The sequence below is a fragment of the Salmo salar genome, chromosome 12 (genome assembly GCF_965601325.2).
Source record: "Salmo salar chromosome 12, fSalSal1, whole genome shotgun sequence".
Lineage (NCBI taxonomy): Eukaryota > Metazoa > Chordata > Actinopteri > Salmoniformes > Salmonidae > Salmo > Salmo salar.
In genome coordinates, this window is record NC_138302.1 from 65,689,433 (window position 1) to 65,715,567 (window position 26,135).

Below are 26,135 nucleotides of genomic sequence, written 5' to 3' on the forward strand. Positions count from 1 at the left end.
AACTCTGGGTCTTCCTTTCCTGTGGCAGTCCTCATGAGAGCCAGTTTCATCATAGCGCTTGATGGTTTTTGCAACTGCACTTGAAGAAACTTTCAAAGTTCTTGACATTTTCCGGAGTATGTCTTAAAGTAAAGATGGACTGTCATTTCTCTTTGTTTATTTGAGCTGTTCTTGCCATAATATGGACTTGGTCTTTTACCAAATAGGGCTATCTTCTGTATACTACCGCTAACATGTCACAACACAACCGATTGGCACAAACGCATTAAGAAGGTAAGAAAATCCACAAATTAACTTTTAACCAAGGTAGATAAACAACATAACTTCGGTTGGCCCTGATTAGGGAAGGGTAAAAATTACAAAATACAATTACAAAATACCATTAAGATTCATGTGTCAAAATAAACTAACCCAAAAGGTTGATTGATGTCCTGGAAGGTGGAGAAAGGTAGATATGTCTTTCGACGCTTCACCCCTCCTTTTCTCCGATTGCAATTGATAATGTACAGTGAGGGGAAAAAAGTATTTGATCCCCTGCTGATTTTGTATGTTTGCCCACTGACAAAGAAATGATCAGTCTATAATTTTAATGGTAGGTTTATTTGAACAGTGAGAGACAGAATAACAACAAAAAAATCCAGAAAAACACATGTCAAAAATGATTTGCTTTTTAATGAGGGAAATAAGTATTTGACCCCTCTGCAAAACATGACTTAGTACTTGGTGGCAAAACCCTTGTTGGCAATCACAGAGGTCAGATGTTTCTTGTAGTTGGCCACCAGGTTTGCACCCATGTCAGGAGGGATTTGTCCCACTCCTCTTTGCAGATCTTCTCCAAGACATTAAGGTTTTGAGGCTGACGTTTGGCAACTCGAACCTTCTGTTCCATCCACAGATTTTCTATGGGATTAAGGTCTGGAGACTGGCTAGGCCACTCCAGGACCTTAATGTGCTTCTTCTTGAGCCACTCCTTTGTTGCCTTGGCCGTGTGTTTTGGGTCATTGTCATGCTGGAATACCCATCCACGACCCATTTTCAATGCCCTGGCTGAGGGAAGGAGGTTCTCGCCATAGATTTGATGGTGCATGGCCCCGTCCATCGTCCCTTTGATGCGGTGAAGTTGTACTGTCCCCTTAGCAGAAAAACACCCCCAAAGCATAATGTTTCCACCTCCATGTTTGACAGTGGGGATGGTGTTCTTGGGGTCATAGGCAGCATTCCTCCTCCTCCAAACACGGTGAGTTGAGTTGATGCCAAAGAGCTCCATTTTGGTCTCATCTGACCACAACACTTTCACCCAGTTGTCCTCTGAATCATTCAGATGTTCATTGGCAAACTTCAGACGGGCATGTATATGTGCTTTCTTGAGCAGGGCGACCTTGAGGGCGCTGCAGGATTTCAGTCCTTCACGGCGTAGTGTGTTACCAATTGTTTTCTTGGTGACTATGGTCCCAGCTGCCTTGAGATCATTGACAAGATCCTCCCGTGTAGTTCTGGGCTGATTCCTCACCGTTCTCATGATCATTGCAACTCCACGAGGTGAGATCTTGCATGGAGCCCCAGGCCGAGAGAGATTGACAGTTCTTTTGTGTTTCTTCCATTTGCAAATAATCGCACCAAATGTTGTCACCTTCTCACCAAGCTGCTTGGCGATGGTCTTGTAGCCCATTCCAGCCTTGTGTAGGTCTACAATCTTGTCCCTGACATCCTTGGAGAGCTCTTTGGTCTTGGCCATGGTGGAGAGTTTGGAATCTGATTGATTGATTGCTTCTGTAGACAGGTGTCTTTTATACAGGTAACGAGCTGAGATTAGGAGCACTCCCTTTAAGGGTGTGCTCCTAATCTCAGCTCGTTACCTATATAAAAGACACCTGGGAGCCAGAAATCTTTCTGATTGAGAGGGGGTCAAATACTTATATCCCTCATTAAAATGCAAATCAATTTATTACATTTTTGACATGAGTTTTTCTGGATTGTTTTGTTGTTATTCTGTCTCTCACTGTTCAAATAAACCTACCAGTACAATTATAGACTGATCATTTCTTTGTCAGTGGGCAAACGTACAAAGTCAGCAGGGGATCAAATATTTTTTTCCCTCACTGTATTGTTACCATTTGTTACATGTGATTTCTCTTTTCTGTGCTTGATGCCATTTCAGGCAAAGAAGCTGGTGATACAGATCCTGGTTCCACCTGATTTACGGGGCAGTGCAGAGTGGCATGCGGCACACTCTGGGACTGGGCTCCAAGCTTTGTTGTTGGGGTATGGGAATGGGCATCGCCTGACAGGCAGCCAGCGCCAAACCCAACACTAACCCTCGAAAATGTATTGTTGCCATTTATGTGTGATTTCTCAATATTTTTCTGTCTGAATCCCAAATCACCCCCTTCCCCTCACCCCTCGGCCCTCCATTTGCGCATTCAAACGCTTCAAGCCATTTGTACAAGTGTCCCAAAGCTGAGGGAGTGAAAATTATCGAGGGTGTAAGTGCTAATTAGACCATCGGATATCCACATCGACTGAGCCAGCAAGGCTGCAGGCAACAGAGCGAAGTGCTATCCTGACATGCACTGCAATATGTTTGGAGTTTGCACAATTTAATACAAAAGAATGGAGAGGCGTGCCTAATTATATGTCACGTGCATTTGTTTGTCTGATTTCGAGACTTGACGCGTAACAGATGAAATATCTCCCAAATTAAATGTTTAACTGTTACTCAAGTTTAGGCTATATCTTGTAAAACAACAGAGGGAATTTGTTCATTTGAATTTCATGCTTGTTTTATTATTTAAAAATGGAACATGAATTACATCATTCAAGTCAGGAGTGTGTCCCAAAGTTGATGGGTTTATTGATCACATCGCCACTCTCTCCGATCGAGTTAGTAGGGAGTGGTTTGGGATTCGCAGTCTGTGTTTGATGCCATGGCGGCAGGTATTTTAGTGGTTAGAGCATTGGGCCAGTAACCAGAAGGTTGCTGGATTGAATCCCTGAGCTGACAAGGTAAAAATATATAGTTCTGCCCCTGAGCAAGGCAGTTAACCCACTGTCCCCGGGAGCTGAAGACATGGATGTTGATTAAGACAGCCCCCTGCACCTCTCTGATTCAGAGGGGTTAAATGCGGAAGACACATTTCAGTTGAACAACTGACTAGGTATCCAATTTTAGGCAAAGAAGCAGATGGGGGTCAGACCCTCAGGCAGCACTATACTTTGATAACCAGAGTATTGGCTGTTGAATGTGTGTTCTCTCACATGTGGATTGTCTATAGCTCCTTTATCATCTACTGCGCAAGGTTGTGAGTTAATGGTTTCATTGCCCCAACATCTTGCGCAGTTTGGTCTGTTCTGCTTGGCTGAGCCAGTGCCAAGGTCCATCCTGGTGTGTCCGGCACGGCGATACAAGCTGCAGTGACCCGAGGATGGGATGTCGCACATGCACACACGGTCCTGGTGACTTGAACAGGCTGGTTGTGCCGAGGCGCCTGGGGAGAGGCTCCTCTGGGGGCTAACAGGTTTCGGAACAACAGGATAATAAAAACAAATTTTAAGGACCCATGCAAACACTCACAACTGATCTTTATTAACTCTAATGGCTTTCAACTGATCTTTATTAACTCTAATGGCTAAATACGGCTGCTAGAATCCTGACTAGAACCAAAAAATGTGATCATATTACTCCAGTGCTAGCCTCCCTACACTGGCTTCCTGTTAAGGCAAGGGCTGATTTCAAGGTTTTATTGCTAACCTACAAAGCATTACATGGGCTTGCTCCTACGTATCTTTCCGATTTGGTCCTGCCGTACATACCTATACGTACGCTACGGTCACAAGACGCGGGCCTCCTAATTGTTCCTAGAATTTCTAAGCAAACAGCTGGAGGCAGGGCTTTCTCCTATAGAGCTCCATTTTTATGGAATAGTCTGCCTACCAACGTGAGAGACGCAGACTCAGTCTCAACCTTTAAGTCTTTACTGAAGACACATCTCTTCAGTAGGTCCTATGATTAAGTGTAGTCTGGCCCAGGGGTGTGAAGGTGAACGGAAAGGCTGGAGCAACGAACCGCCCTTGCTGTCTCTGCCTGGACGGTGTCCCCTCTTTCCACTGGGATTCTCTGCCTCTACCCCTATTACCGGGGCTGAGTCACTGGCTTACTGGTGTTCTTCCATGCCGTCCCTGGGAGGGGTGCGTCACTTGAGTGGGTTGAGTCACTGACGTGGTCTTCCTGTCTGGGTTGGCGCCCCCCCTTGGGCTGTGCCGTGGCGGAGATCTTTGTGGGCTATACTCGGCCTTGTCCCGGGATGGTAAGTTGGTGGTTGGAGATATCCCTCCAGTGGTGTGGAGGCTGTGCTTTGGCAAAGTGGGTGGGGTTATATCCTACCTGTTTGGCCCTGTCCGGGGGTTTCATTGGATGGGGCCACAGTGTCTCCTGACCCCTCCTGTCTCAGCCTCCAGTATTTATGCTGCAGTAGTTTCAGTGTCTGGGGGCTAGGGTCAGTCTGTCACATCTGGAGTATTTCTCTTGTCTTTTCCGGTGTCCTGTGTGAATTTAAATATGCTCTCTCTAATTCTCTCTTTCTCTTTCTTTCTTTCTCTCTCTCGGAGGACCTGAGCCCTAGGACCATGCCTCAGGACTACCTGGCTTGATGACTCCTTGCTGTCCCCAGTTCACCTGGCCGTGCTGCTGCTCCAGTTCCAACTGTTCTGCCTGCAGCTATGGAACCCTGACCTGTTCACCAGACATGCTACCTGTCCCAGACCTGTTGTCCCAGACCTGCTGGAACCCTGACCTATTCACCGGACATGCTACCTGTCCCAGACCTGCTGTTTTCAACTCTCTAGAGACAGCAGGAGCGGTAGAGATACTCTCAAAGATCGGCTATGAAAAAGCCAACTGACACTTACTCTTGTGTTACTGACTTGTTGCACCCTCGACAACTACTATGATTATTATTATTTGACAATGCTGGTCATTTATGAACATTTGAACATCTAGGCCATGTGCTGTTATAATCTCCACCCGGCACAGCCAGAAGAGGACTGGCCACCCCTCATAGCCTGGTTCCTCTCTAGGTTTCTTCCTAGGTTTTGGCCTTTCTAGGGAGTTTTTCCTAGCCACCGTGCTTCTACACCTGCATTGCTTGCTGTTTGGGGTTTTAGGCTGGGTTTCTGTACAGCACTTTGTGATATCAGCTGATGTAAGAAGGGCTATATAAATAAATTTGATTTGAAACTTTTAATTATGTATATTTAATTCCTGAAAGTTTTTGACATTTGTTGACAGTTTATTTATGATATATGATGTACTGTGAAAATGTAAACAAGTGCCAACATTCTTTTCTTAACATTGGTGATTACATAAAGTAATAAAGTGGTAACTACTTCAACTTTAGGATTTGCATAGGCTCTTAAGGGACCTTTCTAAGCCTAATTGATGTTACAAAACTGTCAGTGCTCCACTTTAACATGTGATGACAATAGAACAGATTAATTGGAATTACATGCACTCTAACGGGTGGTCTAAAAATATCTATCTGAAAGCCATGCCCCTACTCAGCCATGCCTCTGGTTCAGGGTTTCTTCAGGAACTCTTTGCTAAATTGAAACATTAAAGGTTCTTCCAAGAACCCCTCAAATAACCAAAGGTGCAAATATGAACCACTGACTAGCAATAGTTTCTTGAGGAACTCCACGGTTCTTTGAGGATCTCCAGGGTTCCTCGCATTCACCAATTCTAAGAGAGTAGGCCTATCCACATATCTCAGTCATAGAACGTCTGGCCAATCTGTCACAACAGCAGTACAATGGAAAGCAGCTGACACTTCCACCTCTCCCCAAAACATGCCCTTACATTCCCCCCATCCCCCCGTCATACACAGATAAGCGGTGGCGGTGTCAGCAGTAGCACACAGTGTAATGCTCCGGCGATGTACATTTGATGTTTTAATGCAGGACATCCAGAAGCTCTTAGAGGGCTGAGCTGAGCCTGGCATGCACAGTCATACAGGCTCATTTACAGAGCCATGTTCCCACCTTGACAAGACAGTCAGAGTGGACTTTGCTGAAGGTTTCCCTCAGAATGTGTAGTGATTATGGCAAATGACCTCAATAACTACACCTATTTAGTTACCTTGATGAGTAGACTAGGGAGTTAACCTCACTAAATGGACATCATAATAATGTGATGATGGACCTGGTTCCCTCTTCATAACAAGGCCTTGAAGATGTTATAAGTGTACCTTATCAATAAGTGAGTGTAAAGTGGTTGTTCTGTTTTTCTATTATTGTCGACTGCTGTTGCCAAGAAGGGAAACATGGTTCTCTGGTGTATGTGTATTACATGCATGTTACATGGAGTAAATGTTTCAGACATTATCAGTCAAATAATAGCAGATGGATCCTGTATTATGGAGGTTTAGGGCTCTATTCAATCTGTATCGCTGAAGATTTACAGATTGCAGGATAAAAATTAAAAGGTCATTTCCGATTGATAAGACATATACAGCGTTTACCGCAAATGGAACGGCAGGGACTGTGAGGGGACACACACACGCACTCAAACGCACATACAGACGCACTAACGCACAAATACATTTTTAGTCGTATTGTTTGTAATTTTTGTTGTTGTATTGTTTGCATATCATTGTATTTTTTATTTGTCTGACTGTCCTTGTCTATCAGTGTATCAGTGTTTTGTTACTTGTAATGTTTTGTATTTTTTGTGGACCCCTGGAAGAGTAGCTGCTGCTTCTGCAAATCTAATGGGGATCCAAATCAACAAATAATTTCCGCTAATGCGCGAATATTGCCTTTAAATTTAGATCACGCTGTAACGCAGAACTTCCGGGATACGGTTTGAAAAGAGACTATAAAACTTAGATGCTGACATCAAGGAACAGGAATAAGAGTTGAGTTTCTAGGGCTTTGCTTCACATTGCTCTTTACAGATGGTTAATTCTGAGATATATACAAAAGTATGTGGACACCCCTTCAAATTAGTGGATTTGGCTATTTCAGCCACACCCGTTGCTGGCAGGTGAATAAAATCGAGCACACAGCCATGCAATCTCCATAGACAAACATTGGCAGTAGAATGGCCTTACTGAAGAGCTCAGTGACTTTCAACGTGGCACCGTCATAGAATGCCACCTTTCCAATAAGTCAGTTTGTCAAATTTAGGCCTTGCTAGAGCTGCCCCGGACATCTTTAAGTGCTTTTATTGTGAAGTGGAGACGTCTAGGTGCAACAGCGGCTCAGCCGCGAAATGGTATGCCACTCAAGCTCACGGAACGGGACCGCCTAGTGCTGAAGTACGTAGCACGTAGAATAGTCTCTCCTCCTCGGTTGCAACACTCCCTACCGAGTTCCAAACTGCCTCTGGAAGTAATGTCAGCACAAGAACTGTTTGTCGGGAGCTTCATGAAATGGGTTTCCATGGCCGAGCAGCCGCACACTAGCCTAAGACCACCATGTGCAATGCCAAGCGTCAGCTGGAGTGGTGTAAAGCTCGCCGCCATTGGACTCTTGAGCAGTGGAAACGCGTTCTCTGGAGGGATGAATCACACTTCATCATGTGGCAGTCCGACGGACAAATCTGGGTTTGGAGGATGCCAGGAGAACGCTACCTACCCCAATGCATAGTGCCAACTGTAAAGTTTGGTGGAGGAGGAATAATGGTCTGGGACTGTTTTTCATGTTTCATGCTCCTTAGTTCCAGTGAAGGGAAATCTTAACGCTATAGCATACAATGACATTCTAGACGATTCTGTGCTCCAACCTTGTGGCAACAGTTTGGGGAAGGCCCTTTCCTGCATGACATTGCCCCTGTGCACAAAGCGAGGTCCATACAGCAATGGTTTGTCGAGATCGGTGTGAAAGAACTTGACTGGCCTGCACAGAGCCCTGACCTCAACCCCATCAAACACCTTTGGGATGAATTGGAACATTTCAAAGAATAACAACCAGTAGTGGTAAAATCCATCACAGGAAATTGACTGATGATACTACGTGAAGTTCAAAACCAATAAGAAACTGCGGCATATTAAGCTGTGAGAAATGTTACTATGCATCTCACTTGGTGTAGGTGTCTCACGTGCCAAGGCTTCAACAATTAAGCCCTGCCCAATGGCTCGGCTTACACATTCAGTTTTCTATAATTGTACTCACTAGAAACTGGTACAAGCAAACATGCCCACATTGGCACAATGTGGGCCCAATGCAGGCTAAAATATTGGTCCCATGTAGGCTGCTCAAATTGAGCTGACGATTTATTATTTATTTATTAAAATCAAACTTTTTTACTTACTAAAGACTTCTTCACGTGACTTATTTTGAGCATCACACAGTTGCACAAAAAGTACTGTTTGCACACCACGCCCACAAATATTCTAATATTCCTCCTCCTATATGTTATGAAGAAGCTGATGTGGGCTAGTCCATGCTGGACTTAGTGTGGGCAGGCCCAAGTTGGGCTTGGTGTGGGCTGGCCCATGTTGGGCTGCTGTGGATCAGCCATCACCAACCCAACACAGGCTAGCCCACACCAGCTACTTAATAATAAAGACGCGGGGGCTCATTTGAATATCTGTGGGCGTGGTGTGCACACGGGCTGGTGTGCGCTCGGTGTGGGAAAGCCCATGCTGGGCTGGTGTGGGTTTGTTGTGGGTAAGCCTATGTTAGGTTGGTGTAGGCTGTTCTGTGTTGGGTTGATGTGGACTTGGTGTGGGCTAGCCTGTGTTAGGTTGTTGTAGGATAGCCTGTGTTTGGCTGTGTGGGATTGGTGTGGGCTAACCTGTGTTGGGCTGGTGATGGCTAGCCCATGTCAGCAAAGATGGTTTAGTATGAATAACCCCAGAAACTGCTTCTGTGATATAAATCCCTGATCATACTTGTAGGCGATGTCATGGCGATGTTAGCTAGCTAAGCTCATGTGCTGAAACAAGTCATTGGGTCTAACAGTCGTGTCGCACCGAATTGGGCATGTGCAGGCCGTGAAATCAAAGACACTCCTTCGATATGAAGTTGTTTTTGATCAAAATTAAAACGTGTAATTTTGTCACTTTCACAAGGTTGGAGTAATTACATGTTCAGCTGCTGTAATACTTTTTTAGAAATAAAAAAAATTCACAACTAAGGTCACATTTTTCACTTTTCTCATTGACATCCCAAACCCCGGTCTGGTCTGTCAAAATATCGTCCTGTTGGGAGTCTGGGTTTGAAAACTCTGTGATGTCGGACTGGTGTGGGATTCATGTGGGCTAGCCTTTGTTGGGTTGGTGATGGCTAGCCCGTGTTGGGCTGGTGTGGGCTTGGTGTGGGCTAGCCCGTGCTGAATACCCACATGGGGCCAATGGGATCATGTTTTCTGGGGTGATTCTTGTAAGTCGTGTGTTACATCGGAAGGTTAGAGTGAGACACGTGAAACAGTAGTTGACGGAACAGGGTACAGGGAGGATCTCTTGCTTGAAAGCCCTCGATAGTAGAAGTGAAGGCTCTAAATTAAGTACAATAGCTTGCCAATTTCAGTAAAAAAAATGGCGTACCATTCATATGGGATGAGTGATTTCATTCTCCAGTTTTCTTTCACAAGTTCTACATCTCAACTCTGTTTTTGACATTGTGATGAGGCAGCTTTGCAACATATTGCCATTTTACCAATCAACATTTTATCATTGCAATTAACCTGAAATTCCTTTCAAACGATATTTGAGATAATCATTGCTTTCTTAATATATCAGTTGCACCTTCCTATTTTGCAACAAAGCCTCCTTCACTCATGCTGCCAAACTTACCCTTGTAAAACGGACTATCCTACCAATCCTTGACTTCGGCAATGTCATTTACAAATTAGCCTCCAACACTCTACTCAGCAAATTGGATGCAGTCTAACACAGTGCCATCCGTTTTGTCACCAAATATACTTTGTCACCATATACTACCCACCACTGCGACCTGTATGCTCTCGTTAGCTGGTCCTCGCTACATATTTGTCGTCAAACCCACTGGCTCCAGGTCATCTATAAGTCTTTGCTAGGTATAGCTCCCCCTTATCTTTGGTCACCATAGCAACACCCACCAGTAGCACGCACTCCAGTAGGTATATTTCACTGGTCATCCCCAAAGCCAACACCTCTTTGGCCGCCTTTCCTTCCAGTTCTCTGCAGCCAATGACTGGAACGAATTGCAAAAATCACTGAAGTTGGAGACATATCTCCCTCACTAACTTTGTGTCAGCTGTCAGAGCAGCTTACCGATCGCTGCAACTGTACACAGCCCATCTGTAAATAGCCCATCCAACCAACTACCTACTGCATCTCCATATTTGTTTTAGTTTTTCTGCTCTTTTGCACAGAAGTATTTCTACTTGAACATCCTCATCTGCACATATATCACTCCAGTGTAAATTGCTAAATTGTAATTACTTCGCCACTATTGGCCTATTTATTGCCTTACCTCCTTACTAAATTTGCACACACTGTATACAGATTTTCCTATTGTGTTATTGACTGTACGTTTGTCTATCCCAAGTGTAACTCTGTGTTGTTGTTTTTGTCGCACTGCTTTGCTTTATCTTGGCCAGGTCGCAGTTGTAAATGAGAACTTGTTCTCAACTGGCCTACCTGGTTAAAGAAAGGTGAATATATATATATATATATATATATATATATATATATATATATATATATTTTTTTTTTAAACATGACTTTCTGAAATGATAACGTTTCATGCAAATGCCAGGTCACTAACCAGATTTCCATCCACAGTTTTTATGCGAGTAAAGTCATACCGTATCAAAGAAAATCACGACAGCTATGACAGAAACAGGAAGTGTTTGTACAATTTTATAAATGCCTAGAGATAATTTGTTTGTTTGACATGGTGTAATCTTTTTGTGTCGATAAAATGTATTATGTGAGAAACGGCAGTGGAAAAGCCTTTATGCGCAAATATTGATATAATCAAATAAACTTGTATCCCTTTGAAACTAAGACGTTTTTATAACAATGTTATCATTTCTTTTCTTTATATCTCAAAGGCATTGCCGCTTGCAGGTATCAAAGCCAAAACTTGTATTTCCGCCAAACGACCTAGCAATCATTTCAGTAAAGTTCTGCCTAAGGCTTAGTATGAAACGTAGCCGTAATGCTGAGGCAGCTTTGGCATGCACTGCTCTCTTGATGGTTGCTAGGCAGTGTGCGTTAACCATCCTCATACCATTTATAAACTTTGCAAGGCATGCCACTTTGTCCATCTCTTCGCATCTCCCACCACTAAGCATGCACTGTTTTCTTAACCACAACTAGATGGATCCATAAATAATTACTGTGGGAATAAATATCACTGAATGACAATGAAAATATTGGAATAAAGTAGGATAATGCAATTGAAGGCATGTAGGCCTATCAAACTGTTGCTTAGTGAAACTCCCAAAGTTATCCAATCCTTGTAATAAATTTGAAGCAATTACCTACCCACGTGTGGTCATCTAGATGGTAATTTCAGCACGGTTTTGATTGGGACAGCGCCATTGCGCTGCTTTGAGACAAGCGTGGGGATTAATTTCTGATTTTCCTGAATCTCAATTTGGACATTGGTTTGGCTACAATTAGGCTGGGAAAGTGTTAGCTAAGTTGAGGTGAGTGCTGTCCATGATCATCTTGTCTAGTTCATTATAGCATGCATTGGTGCTGTAACTGTTGAATGGACATGCAGAAGGACCAGCTGCCTGGTGTTCTAGATCTTACCCTCATCCCTTCAAAACGAGACAGGGCCCTAAGGGGCCTCAATGCCCTCAATGTCCGTAGTGATTTAACGGGCCCTAGATCGGAGTAGCCCATCGCATTAGCTATAAGAGTGATTATAGACACCTATACAGAGAGAGAGAGAGAGAGAGAGTAAGAGAGAAGGAAGAGAGAGGGTCCAAACAGTTAGAAAGGTAACAGAGAGATAGACCCTAGTGGACCAATTTTGATTGTTGTTTTGGTTTAGTTTATAATGCAGGTGAAGCTTGAAAATAAGCTCTACAGTATACCTGGTTAGAAACGTTTGGTTGACAGAGAAAGAGGGGGAAAATAAGGGGAGAGAAAAAGAGGTAGCAGAATCAAACAAATGGGAAATTTGAGAGGAGAAATGCGTTCACAAAAATTCACTCAATATGACACAAGACCCACAGTAAACGTACAATATTCACACAATTCACAAAGTACCAGTTTAAGAATGGAGATGGGAGCCAGGAGGGTGAGGACGCTAGTGGGGACGAGTAGGAGAGAGAACAACCTGTGAAAGGGAGAGTCCCGAGACAAAACCACAAGAATCTTACCCTGGCCCCTCATCCACCGGCCCCCAAGCCAAGTCCCTCTCGTCTGCAGTACAACACCCCATTTAATTTTAAGATAGACACGGTTATAGGTACCTGCGAGAGAAGGTACAGGTTGAATGTGCACATCCCTGAGCAATCTTATACTCACATTTCATTCTATTCTAGACCACAAATTGAACTGATGACGGAGCCATAGCCTACATAAGGTGACCCAAGGGACCAAAGATGTGGTTTGACACAGTGGTAGAGCAGTTACAGGACAGAGAGGCACAAGGAATCAAAGAGGCACAGAGACCACGGGACACCATGCCTGTTGGAAAACTTGAGCTCCCTTCCCCTCTGTCTTCCATGACCATCCATGATAATGTGATACTGTCAGGGGGGGATTTGGGTCAAGGGAAAACATATTATACTGCTTTTATTCCTCATCAAATGGCAGAGGACTCTGGACTGTCATATGGGCATTGAGAAACAGGGGACAGTTTCATTGAAAGGGATTTGCAAATATGTCTAAAACATATTTAGATTCTACCAGTGAAAAATACTATACTTTATCACAGCTCTGAAGGGACAGACGTCTTCTCTTCTGGGAACTGTTGACAAAGGCTGTGTTTGAGAAAGAGCTGATCTTTTGGTTTCACTCATTCATGAAAATGCACATTAGATATATATACATAATGTATTGAGTACTACCCATGAAACTATGCTATTCTATACCATGGGTTTCTTTATCTCAAAGAGGTAGATTTAATATTAAAATGATCTCTATCACATATACACACAGCCTTTGTCCATGTCTGTCCCCTTGCTTTTCTAATGGCACGCTAAAGCTTCCACTGTCCTCTAGGCTACCACACTGTCGTTGCTCTTTGGGGTGATGGTCACCTTCTGCCTCTGTCTGCTTGGCGCCCCCTGTAGTAAAGGTGGGGAGTGGCCGCCATGCCTCCCTCCTCTGGCTCTGCAAATAGATACTGAGGAGAGAGACCTGCACCTTCTGAGTAACCCACAATGCACAGGCAGGCACACACACAAACAAACACAAACACACACACACTCCCACAAAACCGAGCACAGACATTAACACATACAAAAACCATCAGGATTGAGAAGACATTAGTTGATAATGGAGTTTAAGGCTTGACTCAGAAGTCATGACTTGACTTACCATCCATCACATAACCCAACCCAACACATCCAACAGGACAGGTCAAGTGCAAAATATAACTTTACATTTGCTCTTCCAGAGACAGGGGAAGATACAGACACCACAGCTTTCGATACACAACAGTAGAAAAATGTTACTGGGCAAAGCAACAATGGATGAAACCCCCACATTGCAACACCAGAACCGAAGAGAGCTTGTATGGCATTGTGATGTGTCCCATGTGGACAGTGTAATATTTTTCTTTTGATTTTTCTTTAAAGATAAATGTCAAGAATTGTTGACTGTCTCAGCCATCCCATTTATCGTCCTGCCTTTCACCCCCCACCTCTACTATCACCTATGTGCACATGGTGGTTCACCTTTGTTGTTTACATAGTAAAGTGCTATTGTAAACCACATTGTTGACTCACTGCTAATACCACACCTCCCATCCCAGGCTGTAATATTCCATATTACAGGAGTTCACTCACAGCAGTGACAAGATAAGTCAACTCCACAGCAACAGATAACACACTAGCCCATAGAGTTAGTTAAACAGGGTAGAGAGACACAACGGGGAAGGCCTTAATATCAATGAATGATGCCAGGCCTTTCAACATTTCAGCTGGAGAGTAAGAAGAGCATTACATAAAATAAAATCCACTTAAAAGATTGGATTGAATTTTGTTGACAAAGCAGTCGAATTGGCAAATGTTTGAGTTATATACTATACAGAGTATATTCATGGAAAGAAGGGAGAGTTTTGTTATGCCTGCTAAATGATCTATGTCAATAGGTAATGATTTGATGTCATGTCCATAACCCAGCATCTGCAATCAGTGCTAAATGGCCACACTGCAGCAGCATCATTTGAAATATTCAAGTCCCTTATTATCAAAGTTGTCTCAGATCAAGAACAAAGAGTAATCTGGTTACAGCTACAGTGTGCTTGAAGGGAAACAAAATCCAACTTGGGAAGAGGAGAGGAAAGCTTATCAACTCTCATAAAACAAAGACTGACAGAGAGAGAAGCAAGAGACATAAAAGACATAGCCAGAGAAGAAGAACATGAAGACAAAGCAAGAGAGATAAAAAGAGATTAAAAGAGAGACCAGCACAAAATAATAAAGGATGGAAAGATGGAGGAAGGAAATCATAAGAGGAGGCAAGAAGTAACATAGATTCAGTTGGATAAGTTACTTACATCCACAATGAAGAAGTCCAGCCAACACCAGGCGTTGGTGAAGTATTTGACCCAGCCATAGGCCACCCATTTGAGCACCATCTCCAGGATGAAGATATAGGTGAACACGCTGTCTGCGTACTCCAGGATAATCTTAATGGTCTTCCTCTTATTTATGTACACATCCTCAAAGGCCTGGGGGAGGGGAAAACAGAACAGCAGCAGGTTAACAACACTGACGTGACTGGACGTCTTGTCTTATGATTAGACCTCTGAGTTTTTCCTGTTATGTGAAAAACTCATGAACCTCTCTATGGTTAAAGGTGTTATAGATAGTTTTGCCATTTGCTTTTCCTGTTGAAATATGAATTCTCTGAAAACTACAGTATATAGTGTTAAAGGTGCAATTGGTCAAATTAGCAAAGACCATCCTGTCTCAGTCCTCCAAAAAGTGTTATGTTGTCTTTTTATATACAGTATTATTTTCTCTACAGAAACCTGACTGCGTCTAATGTCTTGGGATTTAACTGTGCTAACGTTAATACTGCTCTATGTTCATGGCAAACTATGTGAATTTAGTTGTTCTCTCTCATATGACAATGTATTGAAGACTCTCAGGATGTGCGGTGTTTACATAGTCATTGCCCACAGTAGTGAAAGAGGAGGTAGGCTACTGTATGTGATGGAACACGTTCTCTCTGTACTGTAGGGTTAATAGTCGCCTCAGCCCCACTATTCTATATCCCCTCTGTCCATTCCTGAACACATACAGGGCCTTCAGAAAGTGTTCATAGACTTTGACTTATTCTACATGTTGTTACAGCCTGAATTCAAAATTGATTAAATATTTATTTTCTCACCTATCCACACACAATACCCCATAATGACAAAGTGAAAACATATTTTTACAAAAGTTTGAAAATGTATTGAAAATTAAATACAGAAATATCTAATTTACATAAGTATTCACAGGCCTAAGTCAATTCATCTTAGAATCACCTTTGGCAGTGATTACAGCTGTGAGTCTTTCTGGGTAAGTCTCTAAGAGCTTTGCACACCTGGATTGTACAATATTTACCCATTATTCTTTTCAAAATTCTTCAAGCTCTGTCAAATTGGTTGTTGATCATTGCTAGACAATAATTTTCTGGTCTTGCCATAGATTTTCAAGCAGGTTTAAGTCAAAACTGTAACTTGGGACACTCAGGAACATTCACTGTCTTCTTGGTAAGGAAGTCCAAAAAATTGAGAGTGGTACTCAGTAATGTGTTGTATTGGATTTGCCTCAAACATAACACTTTGTGTTCAGGACACAAAGTTGATTGCGTTACCACATTCTTTGCAGTATTACTTTAGTGCCTTGTTTTAAACAGGATGCATGTTTTGGAATATTTTTTTCTGTACAGGCTTCCTTCTTTTCACTCTGTCAATAAGGTTAGTATTGTGGAGTAATACAATGTTCTTGATCCATCCTCAGTTTTCTCCTATCACAGCCATTAAACTCTGTAACTGTTTTAAAGTCACCATTGGCCTAATGGTGAAATCCCTGAGCGGTTTCCTTCCTCTCCAGCAACTGAGTTAGGAAGGACGCCTGTATCTTTGTAGTGACTGGGTATATTGATACACTATCCAAAGGTTAATTAATAACTTCACCATGCTCAAAGAGATATTTAATGTCTGCTTTTAAATGTTTGACCCATTTATCAATAGGTGCCCTTCTTCGCGAGGCATTAGAAAACGTTCCTGATCTTTGTGATTGAAACTGTGTTTGAAATTCACTGCTCAACTGAGGGACATTACACATAATTGTATGTGTGGGGTACATAACAAAGGAGTTGAATACTTATTGACTCATGACAGTTCAGCTTTTCATTTTTAATTCATTTATAAAAATTCAGAAAAACATCATTCCACTTTGACACTACGGGGTATTGTGTGTAGGCCAGTGACAAAAACATCTACATTTAATCAATTTTAAATTCAGGCTATAACACAACAACATGTGGAAAAAGTAAATGGATGTGAAAACTTAATTCAGAAAATATTCACACCCTTTTCCACATTTTGTTTTGTTGAGATTTTGTGTCACTGGCCTACACACAATACACCATAACGTCAAAGTGGAATTATGGTTTTAGAAATGTTTACAAATTAACTAAAATGAAAAGCTGAAATGTCTTGATTCAATAAGTATTCAACACCTTTGTTATGGCAAACCTATATAAGTGAAGGAGTAACATAATACGTTGCATGGACTCACTCTGTGCGCAATAATAGTGTTTAACATGATTTTTGAATGACTCCGAAATCTCTCTACCCCACACATACAATTATCTTTAAGGTCCCTCAATCGAGCAGTGAATTTCAAACACAGATTCAACCACAAAGACCAGGAAGGTTTACCAATACCTCACAAAGAAGGGCACCTATTGGTAGATGGGTAAAAAAAAAAAAAACAGACATTGAATATCCCTTTGAGCATAGTGAAGTTATTCATTAACCTTTGGATGGTGTGTCAATACACCCAGTTACTACAAAGATACAGGCATCCTTCCTAACTCAGTTGCCGGAGAGGAAGCAAACCACTCAGGGATTTCACCAAGAGGCCAATGGTGACTTAAAATCAGTTACAGAGTTTAATGGCTGTGATAGGAGAAAACTAACGATGAATCAACAACATTGTAGCTACTCCACAATACTAACCTAAATAACAGAGCAAAAAGAAGAAAGCAAGTACAGAATACAAATATTCTAAAATATGCATCCTGTTTGCAATAAGGCACTAAAGTAATACTGCAAAAATATTGTCAAAGAAATGTAATGTATGTCCTGAATACAAACCATTATGTTTGGGGCAAATCCAACACATCACTGAGTACCTCTCTTCATATTTTCAAGCATGGTTGTGGCTGCATCATGTAATGGGTATGCTTGTCATCAGCAAGGACTAGGGAGGGTTTTTTGGGATAAAAATAAACGGAATAGAGTTAAGCACAGGCAAAATTCTAGAGGAAGACCTGGTTCAGTCTGCTTTACAAAAGACACTGGGAGACCAATTTACCTTTCAGCAGGACAATAACCTACAACACAAGGCCAAATGTACACTGGAGTTGCTTACCAAGATGACATTGAATGTTCCTGAGTGGCCTAGTTACAGTTTTGACTTAAATCTGCTTTAAAACTTGACAAAGCTTGAAGAATTTAAAAAGAATCATATGCAAATATGGTACAATCCAGGTGTGCAAAGCTCTGCGAAACTTACCCAGATAGACTCACAGCTGTAATCACTGCCAAAGGTGATTCCAACATGCATTGACTCAGGGGGTTGAATACCTATGTAATCAAGATATATTAGTATTTTATTTTTCATAATATGTTTACTAATGTTAGGGGAGAAATAATCACTTTGACATTACGGAGTATTTTGTTTAGATCGTTGACAAAAAATGACATTTAAATCCATTTTCTTCCCACCTTGTAACACAACAAATGTGGAAAGAATCAAGGGGTGTGAATACTTTCTGAAGGCACTGTAAGCATTCTGAATCACCATTGTGCTACAGTCCCCCAGAAAGCTGAAAACTAAGCTGGATTCCTTTGGTTAAAAGGTTGGTGCATTACAGAACTTTGCAGCTCATTAGCAAGAATCATATCACAAACAGTCGTAGACAGGTAAAAGGCATAAAATATTTATCGATTTAATTATTCAATTTTAGTACATTCTGTGGGAACTGATACGGTTTACTGTAAGACAGTACTTAATTGTGCAGTATGAGCTAAACTGTTAGTGTGTGTGTTTTGGTTTTTACCAGAAGTCCACACAAGGATAGTAAAACAAATGGGGACATTTCGCAGGTCCACCCAAAGAAAAAGGCTATTTTAGGCTTAGGGGTTAAGTTTAGGGCTAGAATTAGGGTTAGGTTTAGGAGTTAGGGTTAGGTTTAGGTTAAGGATTAGGGTTATATGTAGGGTTAGGAAAAATATGATTTTGAATGAGAGTCAATTGTTTGGTCCCCACAAGGATAGTAAAACAAATGTGTGTGTGTGCATTCTTACCAACGCCCCGCTACTGAGAAGGATCATGAAGATGATGACGGTCTCAAACCAGTTATGCTCCACGATCAGGTAGCTTGTCTTCCTCAGGAACCACCAGTGCTTCCCCCAGCCATGATCGATGGGCAAGTACAAAAACGTATACTTGGCAACACATTCTGGATAAGAGGACAAACACACTCACTGTTACTGACACAGTCAAATACATTTAGGACATGTACACACTATTGACTACACACACACACGTCCATAAAAAGGCCTCATACAAACTGAAGATGAGTACAGACACTCACAGACCCACACTTGCCATGGCCCACAATGAAATCAGTTAGAATAAATGCTAAGTGCTATTGTGGCCAGACTGAGGCCTGTGTCTCTCTGTGGGTTCTTAGTTACCATCTGTCCAGCAGGCGTCTGGGTCCAGGAACTCCTCCACAACCTCCACCACCACCACTTCCTCCACGTCAGGCTTGATGTCTATGGTGCTGCCCTCCGAAGAGCTAGTGTCATCCAGCTGAGACAGACAACAGGAGAGAGGGTCAGACTCCTAACATCACAGAACATTCTGTGGTGTTATGAGCTAGTATGTACAAAGATACTGCACAGTGGTACCCACTGCCTACAAAAGCATCCACTAGTCACCCGCTAACCCTTTCTGTGGATACCTCATAGGCATCATGATTTAAGGGCCACATAACCTAACCAGGAAAAGCTGTGTGTCGAAGTTGGAGGTTAGATGTTACATGTTGTCTGCATTTTTAACACATTCTCTTACATTCCAACCGTGGATGTGTGGGTAACCTTGTCTATTTGTCTTGAAGTGAGTATTATTAATAGCAACATTGACCAGTTAGTCATTAACCTTGGCTGCTGAGTGATTACATTATTGGGGCTGGTCACTGGTAAATATGCATACGCAGAATTGACAGGGATGCATGACTTGCTGCTAGGTATCTTTATGTAAATAGACTAGAGCATTAGATCCAGTGGTAAAACCTTTTACTCAACGGCCAGGATAAAACACATACGACACTCAAGAAGGGAATTGATATGATAAACATGTTAACTAAAGTGAGGTGGGGGAAGGTGTCATAGGCCGGGGCTTTTTAATTCATGTCTCACAGTAAAGATACTCACAGACTCTCAGAAGAAATGCTTATTCTTAAATACAACAGTCGAGCTACAAACGACGACCATTACCAAAGTATTATTTGATATGATAACAGTGAAACGGTTATGGAGAGATGATTCAACACATAGGTCTATAACAGGCATAAAATGTAAATATATTGAGGCTGATCTCAAACAGCATGTTCAGGTAGAGACGTTTAAACAGACATATGCCTTTTCTAGCCAACCTAATAAATCATCTCAAAGCTGAACAATAAGTCAAGGTGAACCAGGACACACACACACACACACACACACACACACACACACACACACACACACACACACACACACACACACACACACACACACACACACACACACACACACACACACACACACACACACACACACACACACACACACACACACACACAGCTAATCCAATTTACGGATGAATGACGCTTCACTTTAGAATCCTGAATCGTCAGCAGAAAGACTGTGCTTCTCTGTCTTACTCTCATACACACTCTCTCTCTCCCCCTCTCTCTTGCTCTCTTTCTCCAGTATCACAAACAGCCAGACAGATCCCTGACTGTCTGACAGGGGCTCTGTGTCCGTCCAATCGCTGCAGGGCTGGGCTGTGACAGGCTTAGATGCAGGATAGCCAGCCTTGTGGTTGGTGGAGACAGGTAGCGGAGAAGACTGGAATCTGGTACAGGTATTAGAGCTGCTGCATGACTTCCCTCTGCAAACCAGGTCAAGGTGACCCAAGCATCAGAGCTCCCCAACATATCCACATACTGTATGAGTGAGGGGGACCTTTCCCACACGTTGACATACACAAAGCAGTGTCCGTCTGTCTGTCTGTCAGTCTGCAGAGCCAGTGGTACTGCCATGTCTAAACAAATGTTCTGAAACGTCAGGTCATCTGAAGGTCTCCTGTGTTCGCCCCTCTGTGTTCACCGCTCTATATTCACTGCTCAGTCCAGTGTTGATGAGTGGATTAAAAAGACACACATTGCATACACACACACACACACACACACACACACACACACACACACACACACACACACACACACAAATGCACTTTAAGCCGTTACATCATCTACTACATTAAGACTGCAATCTCAAGAGCCTCAGCATGTTCAGAACGTATTCACACCCCTTGACTTTTCCACATTGTGTTGTGTTACAGCCTGAATTTAAAAAGGCTACAATTGAGATCATAGCCCATAATGTCAAAGTGGAATTATAATTTTTTTAATGTTTACAAGTTCAAAAAAAATTAATAGCTGAAATGTCTTGAGTCAATAAGTATTCAACCCCTTTGTTGTGGCAAGCCTAAATAAGTTCAGGAGCAAGAATTTGCTTAACAAGTCACAATCATTTCTACCATCTCTGAACCCAACACATACAATTATGTGTAAGGCCCCTTAGTTGAGCAGTAAATTTCAAACACCGATTCAACCACAAAGACCAGGCAGGTTTTCCAATGCCTCACAAAGAAGGGCACCTATCGGTAGATTGGTAATTTTTTTTAAAGGAGACGTTGAACATCCTAAGAAGCATGGTGAAGTTATTATTTACAATTTGGATAGTGTGTCAATACACCCAGTCACTACAAAGATACAGGCGTCCTTCCTAACTCAGTTACTAGAGAGGAAGGACACCGCTCAGGGATTTCACCACGAAGCCAATGGTGACTTTAAAACAGTTACAGAGTTTAATGGCTGTGATAAGAGAAAACTGAGGATGAATCAACAACATTGTAGCTACTCCACAATACTAACCTAAATAACAGAGCGAAAAAGAAGAAAGCAGGTACAGAATACAAATATTCTAAAATATGCATCCTGTTTGCAATAAGGCACTAAAGTAAAACTGCAAAAAATGTGGCAAAGAAATTAACTTTATGTCCTGAATACAAAGTGTTATGTTTGAGGCAAATCCAACACAACACGTCACTGAGTTCCACTCTTCATATTTTCAAGCATGGTGGTGGCTGCATCATGTTATGGGTATGCTTGTCATCAGCAAGGACCTGAATTTTTTTTTTTTTAAGATAAAAATAAATGGAATAGAGCTAAGCACAGGCAAAATCCTAGAGGAAAATCTGGTTCAGTCTGCTTTCCAAACAGACACTGGGAGACAAATTCACCTTTCAGGAGAACAATAACCTAAAACACAAGGCCAAATATACACTACAGTTGCTTACCGAGATTACATTGAATGTTCCTGAGTGGCCTAGTTATAGTTTTGACTTAAATCGGCTTAAAATCTATGGCAAGACTTGAAAATGGCAGTCAACTTGACAGAACTTGAACAAAAAAAATAAGTGCAAATATTGTACAATCCAGGTGTGCAAAGCTGTTAGAGACTTACCCAGAAAGACTCACAGCTGTAATCGCTGCCAAAGGTGATTCTAACATGTATTGACTCAGGGGTGTGAAGAAATTAGATATTTCTGTATTTCATTTCCAATAAATATGCAACATTTTCTATAAACATGTTTTTACTTTGTCATTATGGGGTATTGAGTGTAGATGGGTAAGAAATTTAAAAAAAAACATTTAAAACATTTTGAATTCAGTCAGTAACACAACAAAATGTGGAATAAGTCAAGGGGTATAAACACTTTCTGAAGGCACTGTATTTGGCTACTCTGCAAAGCATCATGCTACATCTATAACTAGAAAAGTTAAATTTCCTGAAGAAAATTTGAGCGATTGCATCAGCTATTTAACGGTAGTGATCTTGCTGAAGCAAGCACACTAATTAAAATGAATATGCTGGATAACAATAGTGGTTAGTAGCAAGGGTTGGAACCAGTTCAGGGAACAGAACCGAAAACTGGAAAAGAAGGAAATGATTTGAGGAACAGAGCCCTAACCTGAAACTAAAGTGATCTATACTGATCTATACTGTTCCGGGACATAACCGTTATTTTAAAAGCATGGGAAGCGGTTAATAACTTTCTTTTACATTCTGACCATTTTTTCCAGTCCCACAAAAATCACAACAAAGCGCCAATGCAAAGCCCTCACTGCCACTCAGAAACTTATTCCAGCATCTGCCTACCGGCTGGAAATCTTTGCCAGTGGGTATACTTGTGTGTAGGCTACTGCCCCTCCCCTCCCCTCCCCTCCCCTCTGAAGCATAGGTTACTGTAGCCTACTGCCGACATTACAAGCATGGTGCTGAAAAAAACATTTCCCTGCACTAATTCAGGACTAGGCACCACAGTGTGTGTGTTTGTCTTTCATTATGATTTTACCATGCTTTTATGGCAAAATACAATTTGCTCTTAAAGACTTTCCTATAGATATTAAATTGCTTACCCGCTCCATAGCAAGCTGCTCTATCCGCACTAATTGGTGAAGTCATTTAATGTCGAGCTAAATGTAAATAAATTACGGTTTCAGAGGTTTAAAAAAGAATAGAAAGGAACAATATAAACCGGTACTTTTTTTTGGTTCGAACCGATTCAAAACTTTATTTTGTTGTTTGGAACAGTGGAACGGAAGGAAAAAATAATGGTTCTGTTCAGAACGAAACCATAATGGTTCCAACCCCTGGTTAGTAGTGGGTGCAAACGCAATAATAAGCTTGAGGCATAATGTTTTGCTATAAGGAATAAATATTTCCTCTGATTGATTTGTTTTCTGGAGTGTGTTAACTATTTCTAGTTAACCATTAGAAGATGCGCAAGTGAAAGTAAGCACTTTGTTGACACACCTTGCTAAATCCTATTTAGTCACAAAGTCATTCTTTCTCATCACTACCGTATTGTGGCTTGTATTAGCTAACATAAATGTAGCTATACATTACCTTCAAAGTCAGTCATAGAAATATAATTCCTAGAACGGACATCCAAGTCAATGGGTCATTGATGGGTAGACTGGCGGCCATTTTTAGAGTACCCATGATCAGAAAATAAAGCTGGAAGTACAGAATTCAATTTGTGCTTTATTAACAGTCAACACAATTGACATTATAAAGCCACAGCATCATTTTAATGAACATTCCATGTGAACGTGGCAATTAAGCATACAATGTCAGCCATATTGAGTGTACCCATAAGGGGCTGTCAAATTGCCATGGTCTGAGGGGCTAAACCACTTCTAGGAGTTATATTTCTATGGTCACAGTCTCATCATTGGCGTATTGTAGCTTGCATTTGCTAACAAAAGTGTATACATTACCTCCTACTCATCAGGAGAGCCGGTGACGGATAAAGGCAAACACATTAGCCACGGTTCAACTTGTGAAAGACGATGCGATTACTAAAATAACTGTATCTTTTGATTAGTATAAGCTAATCCTGATGTGATTTCTGATTTGAGTTACAGATCCGTTGCATTTGTTTCAGTACCTAGCTATCTAGGTTTGCAAAATACATTGTGTTAGTTGTGCTAGTTAGCTAACTAACGTGTTTAGTTAGGTGAGATTTAGCTAAATCAAAGAAATTCTGTACAGAAAGAGACATTTCTAACGGCCATTCCAATACAAACCCTTGATCACGCTAACTAGCAGTGTAATGGCCACCAAGCTAGCTACGTAGAAACACGTGATCATCTCAAGTTAACGAGCTGTGCCAAACTGCACATGTGCAGTATAGCACTCCTTTGAAATAAAGTTGTTTTTGAGAAATATGAATGTGTCACACTTTTGCGGCTATGTAGGGAAGACATATTCAGCTACTCGAAGCTAGCTAATTCATATAGAATATGTGAAAACCTACAAAAAACATATAAGAAGTCAGAAGTATGAGCGATTTTAGAAGAGTGGATGCTAACGCACTCCAATTCATAGAAAATGATGTAACCACTATATTTGATAAGGTCTCAACAACTCAATTCACAACTTATCCTAAACCTCCAACAGAACTCAGTCAAACCTTCCACCTAATCAAGCACCCAAACCCCCCTTCCCATTTTCCGATTAACCACCTTCCTCAACCATCAACCTCCCCTCTTATAGAACCCCACGCACCAACCAAATGTATCCATTTCTATATTTAAATAGCATAGAAAGAATATATCACACCCATCCCTCCATACTTACGTCTTTGCTGTTCTCCACATCCGACTCGCTGCTGAAGTCCTCGGTGTTGAGGTTATCGAAGTCTGACTCCCCGACCGCAATGGGAACGCACACGGTCAGGTTGGGATTGTGGATGAAGGACATGTGGTCCTCGTCGATCATGTACTTGCCCACACTGCTGCCAATACCGCTGGTAGTGCCATTGATGTAGTCCAGCTCGCGGTTGATGTCTATGCCCTTCTGGTTTGCGATGCAGTTAAGCTTCTCGTCAAACTCATCAAGATGCTTCTGCTCATCCTCTGCTTCTTCCTCCTCCTTGCAATCAGAATCAGATTTGCAATCAGAATCAGATTTAAAATCAGTCAGGAAACAAATACTGACGTTCAAGTACATTGTGAAAGAGTTTGTCTTGGTGTTGTTAAAACAACACGAAACAACACAACAATGACATCAGAGTGATGTCATACATAACAGAACATAGAGGACATGTCATCACAGCATACCTTCTTCATAACCTCAGCTACAAAGACCTTGGCCCAGGCAATCCCCGTCTTTATTCGACCAACGGCTATTTGCAGGTTGTTCTGTTCTCCGTCATCGTCTGAGGGTGCCAGGTTGTCTGCGCTAAACGAGCTCAGCAACAAGGCAAGGAACAGGTTCAACACCTGGGGAGAGGGCCGTGCACAGAGAGCAGGTCTTAGCAGATGTGTCACTAACCGCAAACTAACTGATATCAGGCTTAACCAGACTAAAATTATAATGCACAAACCATAGTTACATGTGGATGTGGATGCAGAAATGCTACTTGCTTCCAATTCACTAAGTAAAGAGAGGCCTGATCTTCACAGGTTGGGTATGCAAGAAACTGCTACTCGATTATAGATATTTCAATGGTTGTTTTTCTTACCACCAAGTTGCCTATGACCATGACCATCAAGAAGACGATCATGCACATGTTCTGGCCGGCCACCTCCATGCAGTCCCACATGGACTCGATCCACTCCCCGCACAGAACCCGAAACACCATGAGAAATGAGTGAAAGAAGTCATTCATGTGCCAACGGGGCAGCTTACAGCTTGTTGCGATCTTACAGACACAGTCCTTGTAGTTCTTTCCAAACAGTTGCATGCCAACCACGGCGAAGATGAAGACGATAAGGGCCAGCACCAAGGTCAAGTTTCCCAGGGCTCCCACAGAAGAATGAATGATTTTGATGAGCATGTTGAGTGTGGGCCACGACTTGGCCAGCTTAAACACTCTCAGCTAGACAAACGAC

General features: G+C 42.0%; 1 protein-coding gene across 1 annotated transcript in view; it reads right to left on the reverse strand.

Moving 5' to 3' along the window:
- LOC106565594 (sodium channel protein type 8 subunit alpha) overlaps positions 1-26,135 on the reverse strand; it is a 115,071-nt gene that overhangs the window by 12,992 nt on the left and 75,944 nt on the right. The window contains exons 16-22 of the mRNA XM_014132896.3: positions 25,766-26,122; positions 25,362-25,523; positions 24,880-25,173; positions 19,096-19,213; positions 18,703-18,857; positions 14,668-14,841; positions 11,745-11,867 (exon numbers count right to left, since the gene is read on the reverse strand). Of these exons, the coding sequence (XP_013988371.1) occupies positions 11,745-11,867; positions 14,668-14,841; positions 18,703-18,857; positions 19,096-19,213; positions 24,880-25,173; positions 25,362-25,523; positions 25,766-26,122 (1,383 nt within the window). The remainder of the gene's footprint in view (positions 1-11,744; positions 11,868-14,667; positions 14,842-18,702; positions 18,858-19,095; positions 19,214-24,879; positions 25,174-25,361; positions 25,524-25,765; positions 26,123-26,135) is intronic.